The sequence below is a fragment of the Falco biarmicus genome, chromosome Z (assembly GCF_023638135.1).
Source record: "Falco biarmicus isolate bFalBia1 chromosome Z, bFalBia1.pri, whole genome shotgun sequence".
Lineage (NCBI taxonomy): Eukaryota > Metazoa > Chordata > Aves > Falconiformes > Falconidae > Falco > Falco biarmicus.
In genome coordinates this window covers 17,263,835-17,282,213 of record NC_079311.1, presented here as the reverse complement: position 1 = coordinate 17,282,213, position 18,379 = coordinate 17,263,835, and the positions used below count along the sequence as shown (strand labels likewise).

The window sequence follows — 18,379 nt, the reverse complement described above, 5'->3', positions numbered from 1 at the left end:
TTGCCTGTGAGAGTGGCTGTGTATTCACAGCATAGTCTGACTGAGAGAAATCCTGAAGGTGCCAGGGCTTGTCCCTGCCCCATTTACCAGTCTGGGGTAAGGGTTGTCCATGTGCAGTTTCTCTGGGTTTGCTTTCTGACACCTGCTCTGCTCTCCTGCCTGTCCGCTTTTGTGCTCTCAGAGTTGCACCAACAGAATCATTAGAATGGTTTGGATTGGAAGGGACCTTAAAGGTGATCTAGTTCCAATGACCATGCTATGGGCAGGGACACCTTCCACTAGACCCGGTTGCTCAGAGCTCTATCCACCCTAGCACTGAACACCTCCAGACAGGGGGCATCCATAACTTCTCTGGGCAACCTGGGCACTTAAGGGTCTTGGATTTCTTCTTCTGTGCTGAGCATCTATCCCGCTTTGGCAGATCTGTGCTGCTTGCCTTGGCAGGATGTCCTCCTAGTGACAGGCTTTGTCCTGCTCCACCCAGCACTGTGTAGTGAGGATCCTAATGGCAGTTCCCTTGTGGCTGCTGAAGTCCATGACCCACCTCTCTAGCGCTCTGCGCGGTTTTGCTGGGAGATTTGCATGGCCACTGCATAGTCTTGAGTGGAAGGGGAAGAGGCTGTTTCTCCTCCCCATTCTGTCCCACTCAGGTGACAAAGGGGAGATGCTGAGGGTAGCTGCTATTGTGCCAGGTTGTTTCCTGGTGCCCTCCCAGGCCTTCTTGCAGAAACTGTTGCGGAGTCTGAGACATACAAAGAATGCTGTCTTTATAACAGCAATCACTTGGTTAGTTCATGTCATGGGCATGCTTCTGTGGACCTGCAGACCCACAGAAGGTGGGAGAGACCTTGCTTGTAAGGCTAACTGCAGAGACTCTTGAAGCTGGAAGGCAACGGCACAGATGATAACAGGTTAAGATGTATGGTGGTCCCTTTGTTTGGACCAGCAGGCAGCGTTTGTTGCTGGCTGCCACCTGGCCCCACTGCTGAAATAGCACTGTCCAAGGAGCAGAGTTGGATGGCATGGGCCATACCGAGGTAAAGGTGACAGGCAGGGAAGGGCATGCCTTCCCTTCGTTCTGAGACAGCGCTCTGTGGGAATGAAACATGACTGGCTGCTTGGCTACAGCTACATTTAGGGGCTTGGCAGGTCTGCATGGCTGGTCAGGCATTTGTGAAGGGCTGGGCTGCTGATCTGTGCTCTTGTTGGTGGTGTGGCTAGCAGGCCTCTTGCTGGGAGCAATTTCTAGCAGTTGAGGAACATGAGGCCTTGCAGGTAGCCAACTTTTCTGTACCAGGCATGCTGGTGAGAAGTGGCCCTGCCACTGTCTGTCTCTGTTACCTCCCGTCTTTGGAGAGAGGAGACCACCATGGTCTGTGTGAGGAAGCAGCACATCGCAGGATCCTTGTCTGATTGTAGGGCTTGAAACTGGTGATATATGTGATGATAAATGGGCCCAAAGCTGATGTGTTAGCACCACTTTGTTCCATGGGAAGCTGTTGAACCACAGCAGGAAGCACAGGAAGATAGAACATGAAGTGGCATGAGAGGATCCCAAATCCTATTACCTTTCATATGGAGCGTAAGGGAATCGTCAGTACTATGTTACAGGTTCCTTTCTGAGCTGTTCCAGATGGCATGGCTTGGGAGGGGAACATCTGCCCTCTTCCTCGCTGAAATTTTGCTGCAGTTCCTGCTGGCTTACCCTGCACTCATGTTATCCATGTCACCTGATGTGTGGCTTGAGGTGGTAGAAATGGTACGTGGCACTGAGGACCAGAACATGGCTATGGATTCCTATTGGGAGGCAGCAGTAGCAAAACAGTGTCCATTACCCATGTGGCTAGCTCATGGGATTGTTTTGGTTGCTGCCTAGCAATGGTGGTAGTCTCTTAAGAGTCTGCTTCTCTTAAGGAAGGGACTTTTTTTTCTTGGGTGTCTGTCCAGCTTGGAGTTGTCCGTATGTATAGAGAAGTGAGATCGTGGGTTTCTTGTAAGGCCTGTATGGCCAGTCACAGCACACCTTCTAAGAAGAAACTGTGTTGCTGCTTTTTGTGGGGATCTGAGCTGTGCCCAGAAGGTAAAGGGTTTTACTGTGCTGCAGGTGGAGTGTTAGAAGAGTCTTTTCAGATACCCAATCAGTGCAAGGTGTGAATGTGTATTTGGGTATCATGTGGGTGAGTTTGCCGTTGTACTTTTTGAGTCTCATCCCACTTGTGTTTCACAAATGGGCTTGCAGTTGATCTGCTGCTCAGCACTTCTGGATATGTGTCTCCTGTTTTGGAAAATGCTGTGCTGGACAGTGGCTGTTCACACTGCTAATGCTGTGGGACATGACCCAGAACAGAAGTATTACTTCTGGTACAAGTGAACCCCATGGCTGATGGAGGAGCAGTAGTTTCCTCTTACAGGGACAGCAAAAAAGTGAAGGAGACAAGTAAGTTCATGTTAAATCTTATAAGATGCTGCTTAGAAGAGGTGTGAATGTGAGAGGCCTCTTTCTGATGTGGATGTACTCTGATTAAAAGTTAGTGTGAAGGCACATAGGGCTACCTTAATAATGTGCTGGTCTTAGCTTCCTGTTGCTACTGGGCTCAGCTTCATACTTGACCCCTCTTCTACCTTCTGAGAGGCCAGGTGGAGCTCGGAAAATCCTCCTTGGTGCTTCTATGTCTGGTGAAGTTTGTGGTTTCCTCCAGAGCTGTCCCTGAACTCCAGAGGTGGCCAGCCTCCTTACTGCCCTGGTGGCAGGGACTGTCTGCAGGGCTGGCTTAGTGTGTGTGTGGTGGCTGCTGTGGTCTGGAGATGTCTGGTGTTCACAGCAACCTGCCATGCTTCTATGGAGAGCTGTCTTGGTGCATTTGCCACCCTGACTTCTCCACTGCAGTTCTGCCTTGGGTATGTGTCTTTGGGAGGTGCTCAGTCCTAGACTTTGAACTCTTTTCTCCAAGTCTTGTTCCCTTTTACTTGCAGTGTATGTAATTATTCCACAGCTGATTGTTTCCATAACAGTCTTGGTGAGCTACACACTGCTGTGACCTCTTCATTCTCAGGAGCTCATTGTGCTGCATGTGCTCCCTGTATAAGCTGCTGCTTTCTGAGGAGCCTCAGAAGAACACCTGCAAGCATGACATTTGTGTCCTTTCTGTGGGAGAGCAGAGAGGAATCTGTTAAACAGTGTAGCAACAGCATCCACAAAGAGACCTTGAGTTCCTGTGTAGTTTTAGGTGTTCCCCTGACTTCTGAAGCCAAATACTTTCAGAAGACTGATGTGGCTACCAAGGTGAGCATAATCAACAGCAAGACTTCAGATATCATCTAGCTAAAAGATCAAATAGCAAGGCTGAAGGTATCAAATGTAAGACCATCAACTGTGTTACTAGGCCTAGATGCTTTCCTTTTGTTAATGTCTACTGTCTGTTTTGTTTCTACAATAATCAGGATAATAAGGAAAATCTAGAAACCACCTCTTGATTTGTCTTGTTACTGCCGGTCAGGTTGTCTTCCAGGCCAGGACATTGTGACTGACCTTCTGGAGGGGGCCTGCTAGAAGTATGTGAAATACATTTTATGTGTAGGTAAGTAAATGGAATGCTGTTCAGAGTCAGGAGAATGATTTAAAGCAATGTGCTTTGCAATTTTAGGTCTGAGAAGAGACTAACTGTCCCACCACGGTTTCAAAAGGAGTTGCAAGTTCACCTGTCTAGAAGCTCTTCCATAGATTCAAATGGTATGTTTGCCCATTAAGAAAACTGATGTCTACTACTCACATTAGTTTGGGTGTCATCTTAAGAAAAATCCATCTTAGTACTTGTTTTGAATGAAGATAGGTTTGGGTGAGAAACCAAGTGGGTGAACCTTCTCACTCTGCTGTCATGGTGCTGGGGAAGTGTGTGTGTTTACTTGTCTGCCTCTGTCTTCTAGGAAAATCCTTGTGTAGTAAGTGTCAAACCCAATTGCAAAGCTAGTGTGAGTAGCTTGGAAACAGGAGCAGTGTGGTTAACTTCACTGCCAGGGTAGGAATCTGATATAGCAGACTGAAATCCTGGCTTTTAGGAGTAAGCAGCACACTAACCTAGCTGTTTGGAAAATACCCTTCTGCATGCCTGGCTACTAGCAGTTGTGCAGTTGATGGGCTTGTCAAGTGGTGGTTGCTTTCTCTGTGATGTGTCAGGCTGATTTGTGAAGTTTCAGGTCTGGTAGCAAATACACCCCTCTAAAGGGAAGGAAGAAATAGAAATGAGAGAGCAGGCAGGCTAGTGATGTGAACCTCCAGCGGGGATAATGACTGCCTTGCTCCTACACTTGATGTATGAAACTATCCAAAGCAGCTGGACAGTTGCTGTCTCTTTCCCCACTGTGCTGGAGGGCTTCCACTGTGCAGTAGTTCAGAAAGGTAGGGGGCTGGGTTCAGACTTTTCCTCAGGATGTATCTTAGAATGAAAGGCAAATCATTGGACTGTTTTGTACATCTGTCTGCATTTAGAACATCCTTGGGTACTTGGCTGTATCTTCGTTGTGCTCTCTGTACTCATACAGAAGTCATGTTGTGTCCGTCTTGAAACACTGTCTGAGTGCAGCCTCTCAGCAACAGTGTGGCTGAGGGTTCAGTAACCTTTTCCAGAATCCCTTCAGAAGAAACATTTAGTGATGTCTTATGAAAAGAACTACAGTGACTGAAAATTCAGCTTCAGGTCAATTACTAAGTGTCTGAGGCTTCCATGGCTCTTTCCAATAGAAAGTGACTGAAACAACCATGCTGGGCTGGAGAGCCACATTTTAGAGTTGATGTTACGCTGGCAGCTCTCATGTTTTATTTTTTAGTAGGTAGATAATTATCTGCCTTCTGCTGATAAGGCTGTTTACTTCAAGGCTTTATTTTTGTTTAACAGATAACTTGAATACATCCATTGGGGATACACATACTGTTGCCTCTGGCCCTTCTGCAGCTCATGTCAGTGAAGTTCAAAGTCGCATTAAGGAGATTCTGAGCAAATGCAGCAGCGGTGTCTGGGTGTCAAAGGTGCCACACATCTACCGGGAAATGTACTGGGAGGAGCTTAACACAGCAGTGCTCCATCAGCTTGAGAACTGGCCTCATGTGTGCACAGTAAGTATTGAATGTACTTTTTGTGGAAGATGCCAGTACCCTACAGATTTCTGAGTGTTCATTTGCCAAATGTTATTTTATGTAATGCTGCGTTTCCTTTCACAGTCTGTAGCACTGAAGAAAAAACAAAACAAAACAAACCACCACTACTAGCCCCGCCCCCCCTGCCCCTAAATTGTAACAATGCCTTTGAAACAACACTCAAAAAGCCACTGTTGGCCGGACTAGCATTGTTTTGGAGAAGAAAGGTCAGCCTCTGTGGCCTCCTGGGCCAAATACTCTGGGTTGCTGACTTGCCACTTTTAATTGATTCCAACCCAAACAGCAGCTGATGACATTTGCTCTCCATGCCGTGGTGTTGGGTTTTTTCTCCCCATTGCATTTTATGCTTTTCCTTGTTGGTGGATTTATCTCCTCTTCAATCTGTAAGCTACCAGCCAATCCTATGTGAGGAGTCTTGGGTCTGCCTTCAGTTATTATCTTTCTGTAGACTTTTCCACACATCTTTCTCACATCTTAAGTCAAGGTTATGGAATTTTGCTGTGTAAGTTAGGCTTATGATACAGTAATAGATGAAAGTGAAGTGTAATAATGTTGGGGAGTGGGATTACAGCTCATCCTTTTCCTGCCCAGCCCTCCCCCCATGTCTGTTACCTCTTGATCAAGCAGGAGCATCTTTGTCCTTCGTATTAGGAGCTAGTACTAGGCTGAGCCTCCACTTACAGATCTGCCATGTGAGTTGTCATCACCTGTGGGTTAAGGATCTTCAGTCACTGTGCTTTTATCTCTTCTTCTGCACTCATGGGTCATTTAGAGTATACTGCAACTTTGCATGAAGCCTTTGTTTAGCTTTACTTTAACAGGCCAGTCATATCAATGAGCACTTCTGACTTCATCAGCATCTGTCAAACTGTGGCACCAGAAGGGTGCTGAAGTAATTAATCATACCTGTCTGCTTTAAGTGACTTTTCATGTATGTATTGCTAAGTATTTTCTCATGTAATAAATTTAAATGGCAAAACCAAAAGTGTTTCACTGAGATTAAATAATGGCTCTTCAGGAATAACGCCATTTGCACATGTATGTGGTATTCTAACACATAGATAAAACGCATTTGTGACATCTTACTGCACACATCAGTAATGTATGCAGACAGCAGTGATTTGTTTTCACAGAATCATAGAATAGTTTGGATTAGAAGGAACTTTAAAAATCATCTAGTCTAACCTCCCTGCCATGGGCAGGGACACCTTCCACTAGACCAGGTTGCTCAAAGCCCCATCCAGCCTGACCTTGGATGCTTCCAGGGGTGGGGCATCCACAGCTGCTCTGGGCAACCTGTTCTAGTGTCTCACCACCCTCACAGGAAAATCTTCCTTAGATCTAATCTAAATCTACTGTCTTTCAGTTTAAAGCCATTCCGCCTTGTCCTATCACTACATGCCCTTGTAAAAAGTCCCTGTCCAGCTTTCCTGTAAGCCCCCTGTAGGTACTGGAAGGCCGCTATAAGTTCTTCCCAAAGCCCTCTTTTGTCCAGGCTGAACAACTCCAACCCTCTCAGCTTATCTTCATAGGAGAGGTGCTCCAGCCCTCTCTCCATCTTCATGGCCCTCCTGTGGACTTGTTCCAACAGGTCCATGTCCTTCTTATGCTGGGGTCCCCAGAGCGGAATACAGTACTCCAGGTGGGGTCTCACCAGAGCTGGGTAAAGGAGAAGAATCACCTCCCTCAACTGGTCATGCTTCTTTTGATGCAGCCCAGGATACAGTTCATTTTCTGGGCTGCAAATGTACATTGCTGGGTTGTGCTGAGCATTTTGTTCACCAGCCCCCCCCAGTCCTTCTTCATAGGGCTGCTCTCAATCCATTCTCTGCCCAGCCTGTATTTGTGCTTGGGATTGCCCCAACCCATGTGTAGGACCTTGCACTTGGTCTTGTTGAACTTCATGATGTTTGCATGGGCCCACCTCTCAAGGTCCCTCTGCATGGCATCTCTTCCCTCCAGTGTGTCAACAGCACCACTCAGCTTGGTGTCGTTGGCAAACTTGCTGAGGGTGCACTCGACCCCAGTGTCCATGTTGCCAACAAAGATGTTAAACCGCACCACTCTCCTGAGGAGTGCCACTTTCACTGGTCTCCACTCAGACATTGAGCTATTGACTGCAACTCTTTGAGTGTGACCATCCAGCCAATTCCATGCAGAGTGATCCATCTGTCACATCCATTTCTCTCCAGTAGAGACAAGGATGTTGTGTGGCACAGTGTCCAAAGCTTTGCACAAGTTCAGGTAGATGATGTCAGTCACTCTTCCCTCATCCACCAGTGCTGTAAACCTGTCTCAGAAGGCCACCAGATTAGTCAGGCACACAACTTGCCCTTAGTGAAGCCATGTTGGCTGTCGCCAGTCATCTCCTTATTTTCCATGTACCTTAGCATAGCTTCCAGGAGGATCTCCTCCACGATCTTGCTGGGTGCAGAGGTGAGACTGACTGGGCCATGGTTCCCTGGGTCTTCCTTTTTTCCCTTTCTAAAAATGGGTGTTATGCTTCCCCTTTTCCGGTCAGCGGGAACTTCACTGAACAGCCACAACTTCTGAAATGCAATGGATAGTGGCTTAGCATCTTCATTTGCCCGTCCCATCAGGATCCACAGATGCAATTCATAAGGTTCCCATGGACTTGTGCACCTTCAGGTCCCTTAGATGTTCTCAAACATTATTTTCAGGTTTGAGAAGTGGGTGGTTCTTCATTCTCCCAGTCCCTGCCTTTGCCTTCTGTGACTTGGGCAGTGTGACTGGAGCATTTGCTGGTCAAGGCTGACACAAAAGAGTCACTGAGTACCTCAGGCTCCTCCATGTCCCAGATAACCAGGTCTCCTGTTTCCTTCTGGAGAGGGCCTGCATTTTCATTAGTCCTCCTTTTATCACTGATGTACCTTTTCTTGTTGCCCTTGATGTCCCTGGCCAGATCTAATTCTGTCAGGGCTTTCGCTTTCCTTACCTGATCCGTGGCTGCTCGGACAGTTTCTCTGTATTCCTCCCAGGCTACCTGTCCTTGCTCCCACCCTCTATAGGCTTCCTTTTCGTGTTTGAGTTTGTCCAGGAGCTCCTTGTTCATCCATGCCGGCCTCCCAGTGTTTTTGCCTGACTTCCTCTGCATTGGGGTGCAGCATTCCTGAGCTTGTAGGAGGTGATCCTTGAATATTAACCAGCTTTCTTGGGCCCCTCTTTCCTGCAGGGCTTTATCCTATGGTAGTCTACAAAGCAGATCCCTGAGGAGGCCAGACTCTGCTGTCCTGAGTCCACGGTAGTATTCTTGCTGTCCTAAGGATGTTGAACTCCACCATTTCATGGGCACTGCAGCCAAGGCTGTCCTTGCACTTCACGTTCTCCACCAGCTCTTCCTTGTTGGTGAGAACAAGGTCCACCATAGTATCTCTCCTCATTGGCTTCTCTGTCACTTGGAGAAAGATGGTGGGATTTTTTGATGATTGATGATAGGTTCCTCTGTTATCTGTAGAGCAAGCTGTTATTCATTGAGTTCCTTAACTCACGCAGCAAATTTTAGTCTCTTTTTTAACTAAGGTTCCAGACAAAATGTTACTGTTCGTCCAGGATCTGTGATATGAGTTCATTGTTCTTTTGCTTGTTATCTGTTGGGTCTATCTTTTCTTTCTAGCAAGCAAATAAGGTGGTTTTTTGGACTCAATCTTAAAGATCTTTTCCAACATTAATTCGTGATTCTATATTAGTGTAAATAAGCAGTCATTAAATCTGTGGAAACAACAGCATTCAGGACTATCAAGCTGTCATGGCACAGTCAATCTTACTGTAGAGAACTCTTAATGAGCCTGTAAAGCCTGTCGCAGTTTACTGACTTACGTAAACCATAGCCATGGCTCTGGCATGGAGAAGTTTGAACTGGGATCCAGGCCTTCTCATGGAGGCTACCATGCGTCTCTTAAGTACAATCAGTGTTTATTCCCGGTTCAACTAAGTTGTATGCAAGGTGTAGAGACAGGTTCGTAGATCCTTTGAAATGCCAGAGGGCAGACTGTAGTCTGCCTTAACAGTTAAGATGCTTCCACAACTAATTTCTGAATTATTTCTGCCTGGCTGAGTGTTTACACTGGGAGTGTCTGCCACCCTCAAAAGAACAGGAAAAAATGCCTGATGTTTCTCTCAGTACCTTCTTAAAGAGACAGCACATACCCTTATTGAAAACATACTGATCAGTAGTAGCTTAGTTACAAGCCAGCAGGCAATAAACCTTGTCATACGCTTTCAGCATCTTCAAGTTCATCATCTGAGCACTCTGCAATGGACAGCAGTTCTGAATAACTCATATCCCTCAACTTTTCTCTGAAGGGTAATTTCATTTTTGACTTCTGGGAAATGATCATTCCTGTGTTTAGGTTACAACCACCAGTAATGGAAATTTCCTATCTAGTGAGCTGAAGTCTCCAAAAATCACTCATTGCAGGATGACAATCTTGTTTTCAGTCTCCACCTTTCAGGCAAGAGGGCCTACTACAAAGGATTGAGGCTGAATTTGTTCTCTGTTGGTCTGTTACCTCCCTTCTTTAGGTCAGCTTGCTTGAGCATCCTGCTTGTAGCAACATACTTTGTGCAGCTAAATGCAAAAGTACAAAGTAATTATGTAGTGGCCAGTGCTTACAGATTATAGCCAAGCCTTAATGAGTAATTGGGCTGAGACAAAATATGCTCGCCACCCTTATATAATACAAGTCTTTGCCGTCCAGATGGGCTTCCATCAGGAGAGTCTGCTTCAACAGCTCTTTTGGTCAGATCCTCGTGTTGCTGACTTGTCTATTTCCATCTTGAGCAACATTAGTGCTTTGAAAAAACGTGATGACTGGTGGTGCCCCTCCCACCTTCCTTGTTTTCTGTCAGAATTTTCTGCCTTTCTATTTGATGAATTACTTTGCATACAACTTTACGCAGTTAGTGATCACCATTTTAGCCACCATACCCCTGTCTCATTTCTTACCTTTCTACAGGTTTTTCTCACAAGTCTTTCTCACAATTTAGCAGTATTTTTAGAATTCTGAGCTTCCTAATGTCAAGTCTGAACGTGACGTAGTCCCTCTCTGTTCACGGATGGCAGGTATAGGAGGGCATCTCTCCTAGTTGTCTCATTGAGTACTTGTGACAAGAAGTTACCTTCCAGAAACTTCAAGAATTTCCCACTTGCTTGTCACAGCAATATGGTCTTCCCAGTTGATGCCTGGGAAGCTGACATCTCCCATAAGGACAAGGGCTACCAATCCAGGGACTTGTCCCACTTGCCTGTAGAATAACTCATCAGTGCTATATCCTGACTGAGATTGGTAGCAGACACCCACCTCAATATGTGTTTTCCATTCCCCTTCATCCTCACACAGAGGCTTTCAACCACATCATCACTAACTGTAAGGGCTGTGCAATGAAACCTCTCCCTCATGTACAGTGCAACTCCTCTACGTCACCTGCCTTGCCTATCCCTCCTGAACGGCCTGTATCCCTCCATCCCAGCACTCCAGTTGAGGGACTCCTTCCACCAAGTCTCGCTAATACCAATGACATCGTAGCTGCGAGAACTGTCTAATGCTTCCAGCTCATCCTGTTTGTTTTTTGTATTGTGTGCGCTGGTGTATAAACATTTCAGATGCGCTCCCAAGCTCCCTGCGCTCCCAGGAGCGGTATATATGTTCCCACTAGCATTGCTACCCTCCAGCAATGCCATGCCAATCCTTGACTTACCTTCAGCTCTCTTGTTGACGTCCCCTTCCCCCAGTGATTCTAGTTTAAAGCCCTCTCAGTACCCCCAGTTTATGACTAAAGGTGCATTTCCCCCATTGGGACAGATGCATCTGGTCAGGCGCTGTTGTGCCTTGTGGCTCAAAGACTCTCCTATGGTTATTAAAACCCAAAGTTTTGGTGGAGACACCAGTCCTAGAGCCAGGTATGTATGTGCTGGGCTTGTCTGTTTCTTCCAAAGTCTCTCCCCATTACTGGGAAGATTAGGGAAAATACTACCTGTGCTTCTGAATTCTTTAGCATTTTTCACAGAGCCCTGAAATCTCTTTTTGTCGACCTTAGCCTTTTTTGTTACAACATCATCAGTACTCGCATGAAAGAGCAGGAGTGAATAGTCCAAAAGCTATATTAAGCCATTCAGTCATCTGGTGACATCTCAAATTTGGGCCCCAGGGAGGCAGCAGACTGCCCTGAAAAAGACGGTCTGATCTGTGTTCTTATGAATAGAGAACAAAATAGCAAACACCGTACCACTGGGGAAACGTGTTGTGTAAGCACGTGTCAAAATCAGATGTGCTTCTCCCATCTCTACGCAGAAAATATGCAAACAAAAACTCACTGAGAGGTCAAGCAGGGTGAAAGGGTCATTCAAAGGGTGACAAGTAAAGATAAGTAATGGATGCTGTATAAGGGACAAGTAAGTTAAGATGATTTAGGTAGGGAAAGATAAAGGCTACAAAATAATAAGAGACCTGGAGAAGGTAAACAGGGAGTAATCATCATCTTGAATTCAAAAGCAGCTGAATACATTCACTGGTGAATGCGTGATCCCTGGCTTCAGTCATCATGAATTACTTAATTCCAAAGAAACTGTTACTAACTGATAATGCCTGAACTATGGACTATCCAGAATGAGAAGGAAGAGGTATCACTACGTTTGTCTTACTCCCTATGCTTTTTCAAGGGCACCTGCTATTGTGAAAGAGGATGTCAGGCTAGGAACATCTTTGTTCTGACCAAGCATAGCTCTTCTAATGCACTGATTCAGTCTGCCTGTATGTAGTAATTCCACAGCAGATCCTTTCCAGGTAGTCATGGTGCTGGCTGCTTTTATAGCAGTGGCCTCTTTCCATGGGCGTACGTCAACCTGAGAAGATGACCAAATATGTCAGTTCCCTGTGCTGTCAGGTCAAGCTGTCTTCTATCATCTTTTTCTCCACCCATCTTCCCAAATTCATTCTTGTAGTTAGAAGAAAGAGTGACGAGTAGGCAGCCGCCTTTTAATTGGCAGAAAGAAGGGATACATGTTTCTAGACTTGGTTCTAGAGTTCCTTTGTAGTAACGGCTTAGTCTTTCTGTCTGGTTTCTTAAGGAGCTGGTAGGAAAATAACACTACCATTCTGAATCTGGAAGTTCCAGTTGTGCTGGAAGACATATACTTACTTTTCAACAGTTCTATAACAAAGGTATTCTTTTTTGTAAAACATCCTACTGGCTCTGGCTGTTTATCAGTTTAATCTTTAATTGGTTGTCATCAGAGGCCAATTTTATCTCCAGTAATCTATTGTTCCTCAGTAAGTTGTCTTACTACCTTTTAATAAGTGTATAGTTAAAGAATATGTAATACCTGAGCATGTTCTTTAGTGCACTTAAGCACTTTGGTATTGTATTGGATGATACTGTGTGAAAATGCTCCTCAAACTGAAGAATGTTTGCCAGGCCATTTATTCTGAGGAGGAGGTTTTTACACGGTAAAGGAAAGCTTGGTGTTCTTCGCTTCATCTCTTGAACATCTGGGATGGTGCTGGGCAGGTCCCAAAGGCTGTCTGTTTTCTTGAAGATACATAACTGGAAAAAAAACAGAGAAAAGAAGGAGAAAATTGGCATGGATTTTGGGGTGTATGTGGTTGTCTTGGGTTTGTTTTTTTAAGTAGTCATTAAAAATTGAAGTTTGTCATTACAAATAGGAAGGTAAAAGATATTTTTAGACAAGAATGGGACTTGCCTATGTTGCCTAGTTGACAGCTAGGATATTTTGCTGATATTTTTTTTTTAACAGTATCTAGTTCTCAGAATTTTATTAATCTTTTGTATTTTATAAAAATTGTGACTGTTGGCAGAAAGTGAAACTAAAGGCTTATGAAGATGGCAGGATCAAACTGACAGAACTGACAGACATATGTGTCAGTTGAGTTTTTACTGTAGTGTTCAGATTAGATTAAACCAGTCTGCTCAGAGGAGGATTGCCAGAGTAACCAGTTGTATTCCTTGAGCATCTTTGGTTCTGTCCATTTTTTACTCCCAAGGAATTCCTGTACTACAATTTAGCTGTGTGAAGCAAAAGTCATCATCCAAACAGAGAAATGGATTTGAGGTAGTATAAAGTTCAGCTTTAGTTACATGTAATAGATAGTTTCTTATGAACTGGAATGTACTTCACACATGGATGAGGCAATGGAGTGGGCTGTCATGGCTGGTGGTATGTATGAATGAGAACTTTTACAGTTTTACACAGGCCTTACAAACTGCCCCCTGCAGATGAGCTCTAGCGTTATGGTAGTTAGCTTTCTTTTGCCATGCTTGTTGAAGGAATCAGTATTTGGTCTGACATTTTGCTTTATTGGCTATGTCAGTACTAGACACTGAGCCACTAGCCATTTACAGTGGAGTTCAGTGAACAGAAGACATGTTCTGCCTAAAATTTAACTATATGTGTTGTATATAGTCCAGCACAGAGCAAAATACAGTTGGTATCAGCCTCACTGAGAAGATGGTGTCATAGTATGTGTGGAAAGGAGCCTGCTGAGGACAGCAAGATACCCAGAGTAACTTTGCTGTCCAGACACAGTGCTAGAACGGGCTGTAACTCGATGTTCCTGAAGCTCAATCTTACTGGTGAGTGGTTAAGCAACATGATGAGCGACCAAATGAAGTCAGACTCTGTTTGACAGCATCTTGTCTTTTCTTGCTTCAAATAAGCTTGCAGCTTCTTAGGTATTAAATCTTGCACTTTTCTGACCCCTTAGGAAGACTTCACTGTGTTATGAGGTGAAAATCAGTGCAGCCAAAAAGAACAGCTGACAAAGGTCTGTGCTGATCCTCAGTGCTGGCATAAGGGCAGCCCTCAACAGTATGGAGTTGTTAAATTGGTTCAACTGGCTTATTGCATCACAGAGTTTCACTTGAAACTTTTCAGGAGTTAGAGTCTCAAAAGCATGAGGAACTGTGCAGAATAATTATGCTCACTGTGACATGCAAGTTAGTGAAGTGCGAGGGCAAGGAGGATGGGCAGAAGGGGGCAACCTAAAGACAGTCGTAAACTTTGCAGAGCTTACCACCCCCGCCCTGAGCTGAACAAGGGCAAGGGTATCTCGGCAATAAGGATCCTTTAGTCTAACAATAAAACAGAAAAATATGGCCAGTATGACTTGTATTTTAACATTTCAGTTAAGTAAAGAAGTAATAACTACCAGAAATAGAAAGGTTTTAGATTCATTGTAGCATCTGAAAATTTTCATTTCACTTGAAGAGCTGAATGTGTCTTCTGTATGTGCCATGAAGAACCCACCAAAATTTATTGTTGTTATTGTCAGTGTGCATATCATAACTGATCTTTTCTGGGCCCTCTTAATGAAACTGACATACCTGTCAGGGTTAGTGACTGAAAAGGCTATTAAAGCAAAAACCTTTCAAAATTATTTTGCCTTCCCTAGTATTTTAACAGGCTTGTGATTTTTGAATGTAGTTCTTACATCCTGATAACTGAAATTCAATTGAAATTCAAAAGAACTGAGCCAGCTCATCTAACATTGTATAAACATTTCACAGAGTCACAGAATCACTGAGGTTCAAGGGACTTCTTGAGACTATCTAATGCAACACCCCTACTCAAGCAGGGTCACCACGAGCAGTTTGCCCAAGGCTGTATCTGGTCATGTTTTAACAACAGACACTCTACAGCCTTTCTGAGTAGTATATTTTAGTCCTTTTCCTGTCATCTTCCAGCTTCCCAGTTGACATGAGGTTTGGTGGAAGACAAGCCTTTTTTTTAATGTGCCCTTTTGGCATTTAGGGTCGGAAGTCAGGTATCATAGCTTCCCATACAAAACAATTGATCGCATATTGGACTAAAAGCTGTAAAAGCTGGAGTGGATCCCAAGCATAAGTTATAACCAGATGATGGAAGGGGCTTCCACAGCCTTGTAAGGAAAAGCTCTTTACTGTGTCTGATGCCACCCTTTGCAGTGGGGATCTTCAGCCTTTCAAGAACATTGCACAAGTCTGGACTTTTTTCCCCCATAATTGGTTGCTTTGCATGCTTATTCAACAGCATGGTAGATTAAACTCTGTTGCTTTCAAAGGCAGCTAACTGGAGGTGCAGGGAAGAGCAGAGCATAAATGTTGAAGCAGCATCTCACCATTACCGAGGGAGAGCTGTACTGTAGAATGATTGGCATAGACAGTGGGATCTGGAGTTGTACTGGCTGCCTCTGACAGAAAAGATGCTATCAGCCAAATGTATGGATGCGGGGTGCTGCTGATCAGGGCCAGGAGTACCTTCCTCACTGCTTTGAGCTCCAGCTTGCTGGGAGTTGAACTTCATGTACTATTGAGGAAAGTCAAATAGATAAGGGCTGCCTTCACACTGAAGCATTTGTCTAAGGTGTCTGTGAGCAAAATGTGTCTATTTGCAGTCTATGGTGCATATGCCACGGTAGCTAGCTTCTGTGTTGCATATTTAAATCTGATCTGAAAGAATTCGTGCATCACACTTCTAATGAATTACTCTCACTGAATCAGTGATAGTTCTGATGAGTGTGGTTTAGAGCAGACTTTAAGAACCTGTTTGATAGGAAGTATCATGGAGCCAGACTTTTTCTGCTTGCCATGTATGATGAGACTGTCACTGACATTAAATGCCAGCTTCCACTGTGCATTTCCTTTCCCTGCCTTGCAGAAGAATGACAGCAGATAGCTGCACATGCTAGTTATGAATGTAACCTTGAAAGTGAAGGACACTTTTTCTGACTACCCACACATTTCAAGGAGGTATTTTATCCACTTTCTTCCTGGAAAGTATTGATGCTCTAGGAGTTTGCCGGTGTATCTGCTCTTTGATCATCACCATACACGCAGTTAAACAAAACTCAGTGTTATTCTAGTCATTCTGGCATTGCAAAGTGGATCCTTTCTTTTGATTACATGTATTAGTGTAGTGGTTTACTTGCACATTGTCAGGCACACACATACAAAGTTTTTGTCCTAGTAACACATACAGGAGCATGCCTGCCTTCATCCTCTATGTATGCATATGTCAAAAGGTGTGGACTTGCTCTTCTGTTGCATTCCACTTGGTTTACTCAATTGCAGTGTTAGTATTTACCTTGGGAGTATTTTTTTATTTGAAGCTGTATTACTTTGGGCTCCAGATTTTAATTTTCAAGAGCTCCCTCTGTTAATCAGGCCAGAGCAAACATGTTTTTCTTCTGTGTAGAATGACTTCAGTCCTTGTTGCCTTGATAATACATTCTGACAGCTGTTGACTCCACTTTGTGCTCTCCGATGGAGAGGTGACAGCAGGCATGTTGTGCTTGCAAAGCAGGCCTGCTAGCCATACTAGTGGGAAGTACCTTGCAGGCAAATTCACTGGAAACCAAACTGAGATATTTGTGCTAAAGAAAGGGTGGCTGTTTTGAAGTGCTTCTCACAGGTGAAGCTGTTTGCTTATAAATAAAATTTCTGTAGTGTTGTATGTCCTTGAAGGTGTCTTGGCCATAGCAGTGTCTGGAGGACTCTGTTATATCTTGAACTTTAACTTCTATGCAAGAAATAGTAACCTAATGATGTCTACCTGAGCATATTTATACTGAAGTAAGCTGAAACAACTTACTGAAATAGCATTTTTCTGTCTTTAAATGGTTTGCTTGGTCAGCATCTAAACTCTTCAAAACAGAGCTTCAGTGCCTGGAAAACCTCAGAGCTATTATTGGAGGTAAGCGGCTTAGAGGTCTCTGAGGATCTTCTCTCTTTAGTCTGCTGCCAGTCTTTATATGTGTAAGGTTTATTAGTCCTGTCAGCTGAAATGTATTAATTTCTGTTGCAACACTAGTTAAAAAGAGCTAGTTAAAAGAAAGGGTGTGTAAAGGTAGACCGCTGCAGCCAACTTCTTTCAGGATCAACTGCATGTGTTCTAACACAGCCCTCTCAAACAGATTGCTATCATGATGATGCCAAGTCTTTTCTGGAGCCAAGTTTCCTTGGCTGGTCATTTACACAAATTTTTCAGTCTTGTGCATGGACACCTGGGACTTCCTTACCAATTCCTCTGTACCTAGGATGTCACTGCCTGCCAAGGTGGTGTGCCCCTGTTTTTCTCTGAGCCATTTGATACACTTCGGTCTCTTGACTATATATCAGAGCCCTTGCAAGGCTTTGGTAAGTTTTTGTTTGGTTGTTTTTTTAACCAATCTCCTTTCTTCACCTGTGTCTCAAGAGGCACACAGTAAGATTCCTGATACCAGAGGGTACAAATGTAGGTTCTTCCTGTTGTGAATCACTGAGGACATCTTTGGTCCTTCCAGGTTGCATGGCCAGACATATTTTGTCATCTCTTCTATCAAGCTGACTAGCAGAGATACTTAGGAGCTTGGTGAATGTACCACTGGTACACTGAGGTCCTTTATATGATTTGTTTACATTTATACATATTCATTAGTAAATGGATGTCTGTAGGACACTAACTCTGCCATCTCCCAATTAAGAAAGAATGTTTCCTTGCTTTAGTGAGCCTACTTGGAAAGACTCAAGTCTTAAAGCTTGTGAACTCATTCACATGAATTCAGGGAGCTGAGGGTTGTTAGTTAGGTTTGTTTGCCTTCTCATATCTTACTGCAGAAAATAGTACTTCTTTCGTTTTCACTGATAGGATTCAGACATGCAGCCATGAATGCAAGAGAATTCTCTAACATGGTTGTTATTTTTTTATATCTATGAAAACTATCTCTATGTCATTTTTAGTTAGCACATGTGCTAGTGTTTGTGGAGGTTGACCAAGATGTATTCACAAGAACTATTTGATATTGTTTTTGCACCAATCTAGACAATGTAATGCAGAGCAGGTGTATGGAAATGCACTGGTGTGGTAAGCTTTAGGTGGTTTTGCTGACTTTTAACCCAGATCTTCCATGTGGCAACTTAGGCTGAGTATGAAAATCTGCACATAGGAGAAAATACATGGTTCTTGGCACAGTAATGGCCATTCTTTTCAGTTTTTTCAATGTATTGTGACTAAGCGTTCTTGTCTTGTTAATGTCGTCTTGATAGTGACCTGTATTATTCTTGTTACGTGAGATAATACTTCTTCATTATGCTTCCATTGTATGTTGTGAAGACAGAACAGCAAAGAATGATTTTAGCAAGGTTTACAAAGTTCTTATGGGTATGGACATCAATATTGTACATATAAATGCTGCCCCTGAGTAGTAGCAAGTGATTGAACTACTCTGTTTTCTT

General features: G+C 44.0%; 1 protein-coding gene across 3 annotated transcripts in view; it reads left to right on the top strand.

Moving 5' to 3' along the window:
* Positions 1-18,379, top strand: part of TDRD7 (tudor domain containing 7) — a 48,466-nt gene that overhangs the window by 13,343 nt on the left and 16,744 nt on the right. For all 3 annotated transcript variants that reach the window (XM_056324333.1, XM_056324332.1, XM_056324331.1), the window contains exons 5-6: positions 3,645-3,730; positions 4,893-5,110. In XM_056324333.1, coding sequence (XP_056180308.1) covers positions 3,645-3,730; positions 4,893-5,110 — 304 coding nt within the window. The remainder of the gene's footprint in view (positions 1-3,644; positions 3,731-4,892; positions 5,111-18,379) is intronic.